The sequence below is a fragment of the Gasterosteus aculeatus genome, chromosome 15 (genome assembly GCF_964276395.1).
Source record: "Gasterosteus aculeatus chromosome 15, fGasAcu3.hap1.1, whole genome shotgun sequence".
NCBI lineage: Eukaryota > Metazoa > Chordata > Actinopteri > Perciformes > Gasterosteidae > Gasterosteus > Gasterosteus aculeatus.
In genome coordinates this window covers 19,322,973-19,333,034 of record NC_135703.1, presented here as the reverse complement: position 1 = coordinate 19,333,034, position 10,062 = coordinate 19,322,973, and the positions used below count along the sequence as shown (strand labels likewise).

At 43.1% G+C, this 10,062-nt stretch overlaps 1 protein-coding gene across 1 annotated transcript; it reads left to right on the top strand.

Moving 5' to 3' along the window:
- Positions 1-6,185: 6,185 nt before the first annotated feature.
- On the top strand, positions 6,186-9,942 carry dio2 (iodothyronine deiodinase 2). The gene is given in 3 exon segments (XM_040200322.2): positions 6,186-6,643; positions 7,662-8,282; positions 8,285-9,942. Coding segments are annotated over 3 exon segments (906 nt in total). The 5' UTR covers positions 6,186-6,418; the 3' UTR covers positions 8,345-9,942.
- The last annotated feature ends 120 nt before the right edge of the window (positions 9,943-10,062 follow it).

The window sequence follows — 10,062 nt, the reverse complement described above, 5'->3', positions numbered from 1 at the left end:
ATCATCCAATGAGAATAAAGATCTCAACTCCTTCAGAGTATGTAGATGAAAACAAGCCCAAAGCATCAGATTGATACGAATGAACAGGATCTATGTATCAGCGTATGTATCATATGTATGTAGACGACCACATAGAACTAGTTTATTACATGTGTGTGAGAATCATTATAAATCCATCGTTCATCATCAGACATTTGATCAATTGAAGCAGTGAAATGTGGAACATCCAGAAGTTTATTAAGAGACAAATAAACCAACAGAACTTTACCAAGAGCACGACATGCAGCTGCTTTCCAGATGTTCTCTGCATCGCAGCACCGTACAGACATGGACAGTGTGAGAGACAGTGTGAGACACTGTGTGAGAGACACTGTGTGTGTTTATATACTCACCCATAGCATTATATTTTATTTATTTATTTACTTACTTGCACTATGTCGTCTTATCTGTCTTGTTGTCCATTGTCAAACTGTCTGCTGTTACGCACCAATCGCAAAGTCAAATTCCTTGTATGTCTGAAATATTTTGGAAATAAATGTTTCCTGATTCTTGACTTTCAAAATAATCATAAATTTAAAACAAACAGTTTTTAGTTATAATAAACAAAAATGTCCCTTACCCTAGCAGTTTGCCATGAAGACGATTTCATATTAGATGGCAACTTCCTGTTAGCCAGTACGAGCACTCTCTTGGGGCTTCTACAAGCTTACAAAATATTTCCATAGATGCATATCCCTATATATGTATTCCCAGTATCAACAAATTACACATCTCATGACTTTCCAATTTGATAATGAAACGTCCCGCTTATAATCTGTTTGATATATTCAACATAACAATGAGAATCCATTCACTGTCTGTTAGATTTCCTTTTCAGGTATTGTGCAACTTCTCAGTATGTCATATATTCTGTGAATGGATAAGCTGGAACGTTCTGCAACACAAGTCCCATTACCAAAGCCAGATGTGGACTCAGCAAACAGGCCATATCAGTTTAAAAGCAGACATTGTCTGAGATTACTAATACATGTCAGGTTCCATGTCAAAGAAGTCTTGTAGTGTGACAACAACTTAACTCAATGTAACACAAGTTCAGGAAAATTAATTAGTTTTCATTAGCTGACAACAGCAACAAATAGCTGCACACTTACTGCAATTTGTTCAAGTGCACATCAGAGGACTGTGGTGTAGTATCTATAACCTTATTAAGTACCTTCTACCTGTATTTAAGAACAGATGCATATTCTCAAGGGTGTGCGATATTAAGTTCATAATTATCCAAAGACTCCAGAATATGCGCATATAAGAGGAATGCAACTAGCTGGTGTTATTTCACAATGACCAAGGCGAAATGTAGGATTTGTTGACAGAGTGAGATTATGCAATGTTAGATGAGGTTATCCTTGAACACAGAGATGTGTTGATTCAACTCGATGGTCATTTTTGAGAATCTAATAACAAAATGACGCGTGATTTAGGTCCAATAGTAAATGACCAATGGTTTAATCCATTTTAAAATTTACAAAATGAGGTTAAACATGACCATGACAACATGCAAAAAAAATAATAAATCTTAGTGTTCTGTCACTGTTGTTTTTCCACTGCCGTCAGAATACTATGTGGGAAAATACACCATTGGAGGAGGGATCAATAAATGTGACACAGTGCCCTGAACTCTATTAACCGCCCTCAGCTGGGCAAACATGTAACAGTGACTAAGTCTGTGCAGTTGCTGTAACCTTATATAATGTTACGAAAGAGCCAGGTTGGATTGAAAGAGTTCATCCTCATAAGATCTGATGTTTGTTTGGCTACAGTTTGACCTTGTTGGTGATTTGACAGCATTGTTGTATTAAAAAGGTAGAGGCAGTGACACTTTTACATTATATGACATATCATTTAGCTGATATGGGGTCAGATCACTTTCAATAATTGCAGATGCGCACAGCGCAATTCACAAATATATTTGATATACAAATACACAGAGAAGGATTTACAAATACATTTCATAACTTACCGAGACTCTACTATAGCAGACACAATCTTATTGTACATTATCTGCCTGAGTCCACTGCTGGAATCTTTGCTGAGGCTTCCTGTGAGTATGAACACTGCAGCGTGACAGTATCCCATCTGGGATCATTACTTGGGTGCGTTTCAATGCCATCTACCAAAAGAGGAAAGGCTGAGGTTAAGCATAGCAAAGCAGTGGTGAGAAGGAAAGTGTCTGGGTGAGAGAGGGCAACCTTTCTTCTAGCCACCTCAGCATTGATTTGTTAAAACAATTAACAAATCTCAAAGAGGCCATCATGAAAATTGTTGTTTGGATGGAGGTTGCCATCTAGCCTAAAAACTACTGTCACCCCGCTGTTGTCTTCATTTTCCTAATGGAGAAGCTGGGTGACGCATAGGAGGAAGATGTTAAAGAGCACGGAGGCTAGTACACACCCCTGCCTGACCCCTGTGCACACAGGGAAGGAGGCAGACTCTTGTCCTTTTATTGTCACCCTCGCATTCATACCATCATGAAACTTAGAAGGGCATCCAAACCGGAGTAGGATGTCCCACAAAAGGTCTCTCTGCACAGTGTCTAAGGCTTTGGAGAGGTCAACAAAAGCCATAAACAGGTTGTAGCAGGAGTCGAGCTACCACCTTTGGGTTCGCGTAAGGACGCACGGAGACACGATTCTTCTGAGCAATGTGTTTTATTTAATTTCTCGCAGTGAGCAGGTTTCGCTTAGTTGTCCTCGGCTCGGCTCGGCTCGGCTCGGCTCGGCCTTGCCCCTGAGCGTCTGCTGCAGAGTCTCCTTTCTCTCCAGGTCCTGCTCACTGCTTTTTCAAGGGACACACAATCAGTTCTGATCACTTCCACCTGTGCTCCTTACTCTCCTTCCGGCACCGTCCCCTGAACCACTCCCCCCCCGAGCTGAGCTAACCACAACCCGCCACCACACAGGTCAAATTGCAGTAAGTGTGCAGCTATTTGTTGCTGTTGTCAGCTAATGAATACTAATTCATTTTCCTGAACTTGTGTTACATTGAGTTAAGTTGTTGTCACACTACAAGACTTCTTTGACATGGAACCTGACATGTATTAGTAATCTCAGACAATGTCTGCTTTTAAACTGATATGGCCTGTTTGCTGAGTCCACATCTGGCTTTGGTAATGGGACTTGTGTTGCAGAACGTTCCAGCTTATCCATTCACAGAATATATGACATACTGAAAAGTTGTACAATACCCGAAAAGGAAATCTAACAGACAGTGAATGGGTTCTCATTGTTATGTTGAATATATCAAACAGATTATAAGCGGGACGTTTCATTATCAAATTGGAAAGTCATGAGATGTGTAATTTGTTGATACTGGGAATACATATATAGGGATATGCATCTATGTGTCACGGTGTGGTTCACATCCTGTCTTATTTTGTAGTTTTCTGCCACTTCACACACACTTCCTGCCTTGTCCTGTCATCCCCTGTGATTGTCTGATAGTTTCCACCTGTGTCCAATCACCTGCACCTCCCTAGTGTATTTAAGCCATGTGTCTCTTCAGGAATCAGGAAACATTTATTGCCAAAATATGTCAAACATACAAGGAATTTGTCTTGGCGGTTGGTGCGTGACAGTAGACAGTGTAACAATAGACAACAAGACAGCGGTGCACAAGTAATAAAATAAAATGAAATGCTGAAGCAATGGGTTAGTTGAATAAGGGTATGTGTTAACAAGAGAATAAAGTTAAAAATTTTAAGTATTTAAAAAGTTAAAAAATATTAAACATAAAGTGCACTATCGAACAAGTGACAAAGTGACGAGTGACGACAAAGTGACGAGTGACAACAATGTGACGAGTGAGAAATGACAGTTAAAGTGACCGTTGGAATAACAGAGTCAGTCAGTGGGGGACCGGCTCTGTTGATGAGCCTGACTGCCGACGGGAAGGAACTGTTGGTGTGGCGGGAGGTCTTAGTCCTGATGGACCTCAGCCTCCTGCCAGATGGAAGGGGCACAAACAGGTTTTGTCCGGGGTGAGAGGGGTCGGCTACCATCTTTTTAGCTGCTTCAGGGTCCTGGAAGCGAACAAGTCCTGCAGGGACGGCAGATTGCAGCCGATCACCCTCTCTGCAGAGCGGAGGACACGCTGCAGCCTGCCCTTGTCCTTGGCTGTGGCTGCAGCGTACCAGACGGTGATGGAGGAGCAGAGGATGGACTCCATGATGGCCGTGTAGAAGTGGACCATCATCGTCTTTGGCAGGTTGAATTTCTTCAGCTGCCTCAGGAAGAACAACCTCTGCTGAGCCTTCTTGGTGATGGAGCTGATGTTCAGCTCCCACTTGAGGTCCTGGGTGATGGGGGAGGGTGGGGCTCTGTTCCGCTGGAAATCCACAACCATCTCCACTGTCTTTAGAGCGTTGAGCTCCAGGTTGTTCTGACTGCACCAGGACACTAGATGGTCAGACTCCACCTGTAGGCGGACTCATCCCCACCAGAGATCAGTCCAATGAGGGTGGTGTCATCCGCAAACTTCAGGAGCTTGACGGACTGGTGGCTGGAGGTGCAGCTGTTGGTGTACAGGGAGAAGAGCAGAGGGGAAAGAACGCAGCCTTGGGGGGAACCGGTGCTGATGGTCCGAGAGGCTGAGACATGTTTCCCCAGCTTCACGTGCTGCTTCCTGTCAGACAGGAAGTCTGTGATCCACTTGCAGGTGGAGTCGGGCGGTGCAGCTGGGAGAGTTTGTCCTGCAGCAGAGACGGGATGATAGTGTTGAAAGCAGAGCTGAAGTCCACAAACAGGATCCTGGCGTAGGTTCCTGGGGAGTCCAGATGCTGGAGGATGTAGTGGAGGGCCATGTTGACAGCATCGTCCACAGACCTGTTGGCTCTGTAGGCGAACTGCAGGGGGTCCAGGAGGGGGGTCGGTGAGGGACTTCAGGTGGGTCAGGACTAGCCGTTCTAGCCGTTCAAAAGACACGAGGAAAGCAGGAAGAGTCGCTAGTTCTCTGCCTCCAAGATGATCACGTGTGTAGTTTTGTGTTTAAAATAACATTAACAAGTGTCTAAAATACACAACGACATTAACGGAAAGGGTAGGGCCTTATAGCAGGAAGCAGAGGACAGACCCTCCTCATTGGACAGACAGACTGTCTGTCTTTTAACCCTCTTAATCCAAAGCCTTTTGCCGGCGACGGAAAGTGACATGGAGGATTCAAATTACCGTGAATCCTTAACTATTTGCACAATCGGATTCTGAAAGCTGAGAAATGCCGCTTTCTAGATATTAAAATCAATAAATGAGAGGCGGGACTGAGAGCCTGTGATGAGGGGGGGAAGTGAGCGCAGCAGGAGAGCTGCAGCACAAAGTCACGGAGAGATGGCGATGTTTTACCAGTGTCCTACTAGTGTTTCACCATCATTTTACCGGTGTTTTGTTGTTCAATTCTATTTAGGTGTTGTAAATAAAGGGGGGGTTGCGGAGGGTACCGCTGAGGCTACGGCCGGTGGACGCCGCTGACGGTATGGCCGACACGGCTCGGGGACCGGAGTCCGATTCCTTGGCGTGAGGAATTGGATGTGTGGCGGAAGTGCGTGACTGTCTCGCTCAATGCGTGACACTTGAGAGCCCTGCATCACTTCCTGTTAAAAGACAGAGAGTTCGTCTGTCCAATCAGATGGGTCCGTCCTCTGCTATAAGACGTAAGAAGTTAATTTTGTTGTGCGTTCCTATTTGCTGTTGTGTTTTGCACTTCAGGGCCACTGTACATTCCTGAAAGGTGTGCTAGGATTTAGTTAGATAGCAGAAGTTTCTTCTCACCATCCTTATTCTCTTGTACTGATTATAGGTTTTCCTCTTCACTTGATTCTAGCCAAGGTATCAAAATGGTTTGGTCGATAGATTGAAAGGAGAAGGACGACAAGGAGGCGATCTGTTGCTGCCAATACATTCAGCGTCATTGGAGAAAAATGACCAAAAGAAATGCACCAAAATAAGTTAAGTAAAGCCTGTTTGTTAACATACTAATATATAATATATATATATATATATAATTTATATAAATATTATATTTATATAATATATATATAAATATTTATATTTGGGGGCCTGGACTCCAAAGTCGATTCTGCCAAGTGCACAAGTCCGTGTACTTGATATTCTGGACCGCCCACTGGGACAGGAAGGAGGTGACATCGTCAAGGTGACGTAACAACCGTATTAAGAAATATAACCAGGAACAGCTGCTCCTGTGGCGCGCATACAGCAGACAACTCGCATGAAGTGCAAGATACACCTGGAGCACAAAGTCTGGAAGCTTCCCAGGACCAGAGCAGGGCCATGAGGGTCCGACTGAGACCCGCTACCCGCGGGCAGTGAGGGGGGTCTTCTCGGTTCTCCTGCGGTCCTGTGTGAGAGGCGCCATGGGAATGGCGAGTGGTGGTCTGCGCGTGACCCTGCAGATGCTACCTGGCTTCTTCTCAAACTGCCTGTTCCTCGCCCTGTACGACTCCGTGGTGCTGCTGAAGGCCGTCGTGTCGCTGCTCAGCTGCTCCCGGGCCGCCGGCCGCGGGGCGCGGCGCCGCATGCTCACCTCCGCGGGGCTGCGCTCCGTCTGGAGGAGCTTCCTCCTGGACGCCTACAAACAGGTAATGGAGACCACACATCAATGTTCCTACCTGTCGGATACGGGCCTCAGTAAGAGGAAGACACGTAGCAATGTGCCGCATTGTCTTATAATGCGATAATAACAACCGTTATTACACACAGAGAGCAGAGGGCGCCAGACCTTCCAGCTCTGTGATTTCCTAAGAATGTGTTATTGATGTGTAACGATATATATGAATAGAGCTACGACTACCAAAGTTTACCTAGTTTAAAATGTATCTTCTAGACCTGTTTCAATAGGAAATGAGACAACTTAAGATAACTCAAGTTATGAAACTGAAATCAATTGGTACCTGTTCTGTTGAGGGGCGCAGACATCTGTTAACACCTGCTGTTTATTGCCTTTGTCAATGATGATAAAAGGTCGGACTCATTTGAACATTTAGCACCATCAATATTTTACTAGACTGAATAAAAGCAGCATTTCGTGACGTTGGCGCAGGAGTAGAGAGGAAACCTCAAGGTTGGCAGTCCGAACCCCGGCTGCCCCATGTCCCATGTCCAAGTGTCCCTGAGACTCCTAACCCCTAATTGCTTCCTGGAAAAATGTAAATACCATGGGTAAAAAATGCAATGTAAATCGCTTTGGATAAAAGCGTCAGGTAAATGACATGTAATGTAATGTAATTTCCTCCGGGGTCTCAAATTTGCAAGCTTGATTAATCTCTCAATTGTTTATTCTAAAATCAAAGTCAAATGTATTCTGAAAAGTACATCAAATTAAGTAAGTGCTATTTTATTATTACAGTTTAAGTCCAGTTATATATGACATATGCATGGATCTCTTTGGTTGGATCTAAATGCACTTAAGATAAATCTATGTTAAACTGTCAGTAATCAGAGGAGAACTACAGGAGGAGATTCACACTTCAGGGTGATCATTTCTTCATACACAAATGAAAGAGAGTTAGTTAGAAGATGAAGTCAAAGCCTACTTTTGATCTCCTTGATATGTGCAGTGTGTGAGTAAGATTTAATCCCTATTTATTTTCGCTTTAGGTGAAAGTTGGCCTTGAGGCACCCAACTCCAAAGTGGTGAAGGTGCCTGGCAGCCCTCAAAGGAGCAGCAATCTCAGTAATCTGATTAGTTTGCCACCTGGTGCCATGATAGCAAATGAAGTTGAGTGCCACCTTCTGGATTTTGAGTCATCTGACCGCCCTCTGGTGGTCAATTTTGGCTCAGCTACTTGACCCCCCTTCATCAGCCATCTGCCCGCTTTCCGGCAGTTGGTGGAGGACTTCAGTGACGTAGCCAACTTCTTGTTAGTGTACATAGATGAGGCTCATCCGTCCGATGGATGGGTGGCACCGGCTTTGGGCTCTTGCTCCTTCGATGTCCCAAAACACCAGAACCTGGAAGAGAGGTTGGGAGCGGCACGCAAACTCATTGAGCACTTTTCCCTCCCACCACAGTGTCAGCTGGTAGCAGACTGCATGGACAACAATGCTAATGTGGCCTATGGTGTGTCCAATGAACGAGTGTGTATAGTAAAACAGAGAAAGATCGCCTACCTGGGCGGCAAGGGGCCTTTTTTTTACAATCTGAAGGATGTGCAACATTGGTTGGAACAGAACTTCGGTAAACGTTTTTCAAGGACAAGTGCGGAAAAGGACATGTCCTATATTTCAAAAAAGGGAATAATACATCAATAAGTTTCGTCGAAGTCATGATCAAAAGTTGATATCTTCTAAAAAGCTGTAATTAAGTTCCTGAATTGAGGAGCAACTTTTTTACCTTTTGAAATCCGGCCAATTTTCATACATTTGGAATTCTCATATGTAAAAACCCATATTAATTCATTAATTGCATGGGTCTAACAAACTAATGACTTTCAAACTCAAGACAGTCATTTAATATCACATGATCCAAAGTGTTGTTTTGGGTGGTTTGGTTGCCTTATCTTAGTGACTATTTCAGGAATCGCTATGAGCATGGGTTGTAACATGCAGCATATTGATTGGAGGCGTCACTGTATGAGCTTCATCTGTATTTCTGCCACTTTTTCTGTTCATACTTCATTACATGTTATGTTTAATAAACCCTCATTTTTCCTTACACACTACATAGTAACCATCGTCTCCAGTTGACAGCTCTGTTATTATTATACATATTTTCCCCCTTAGTTTCTTTAGCCTTTGGTAGTTACACGATTGATTTAAAGTTATTAAGATATTATGTGGCTTTTAACACAGAATTGTCAAATGTAAAAATGAAGTGATGTCTGTATTGCAGCACTACCAAGACAAATACAATGCATAGAAACAAACCCTTTAGCACGATGCTAGCACCACCATGCTTCATAGTGGCCATGGCATTTTTTTAACGACATGCAGCATTTGGCCTACAGACAAGGTGTTTTGTCTAATAGAGAGAAAGCTTCGTTTTGGTCTCATCAGATCATATAACCTGATCTATAGTCCAGATGTACAGCAGCTGTCTCTTCACCGCTCTCGTATAAAGCCAGATGGAGCTTTATGGTCTAGTCAGGATACCTTGAAGCCTTCAAAACAGCCCCAATAAAGCTACTCTGATATACTTTTGCCGTGGGCTTACCCTAATTTGCTGTTTTTGGGAAGCTTGTAAGGAAAACCTGTAGACACTACTAAAGGGCAGGGATGATGGTTTGCACAAAGGACACAGCAATAGTGCTTATATCACTGTAAGCAATATCATCAGCATCACATATTTAGGTTCCACCTAGTTGGATGATTAGCATGATTGTCACTGCCAGATAGCACTACTGTTATATGCATTTAGAATGAATACATGCATTCGTTACGGTGACTCATTACTCTCACCACGAGAGTTTGTAGAGGAATCTTAGGATTTAGAAGAAAGCATTTAGCTGTCCTGAGAGTCACATAATTATACCTGATGCAAAAGTGAGTTGACAGGCCTTTTGTGTGATGAAATCAAAAGTTCAAATGACATGAATGAAACCATTAAACATGAAAATTTGAACCTGTCAAATGTTGAGAGAAGGTTTGTATGGCTGAGATGACGGTCGTGATCAAAAGAGCATCAAAGCCCCATCGGAAACACCAATGTTTTTTTCTTGTTTCAGTGACAAAGGTGTTTTAATGAAAGCCTTTGACGAAAGGGTCCCCGACTCAGTCTCTGGTTGGATGGTGAACTGCACCTTGTCAAAATGAAATAGAACTATTCTGATTTAGTTGCCAAGCTGTTTCAAATGTCATTTTATGCACCTTTTCATTATTGTTAAGAGCAATGTATATTTTCATGTTAAAGACAAATAAAGTAAAATGTTTGCTGATGAAACTGCTTTATATATTGTCTGCATGTCTCAAAGTATTCTTGAGTATATGTCAGTATATAGTATATGTCAGAAAGAAGAGGACTAAAAAATCAACTCACTAATTTTAACGTCACACAGTTTCC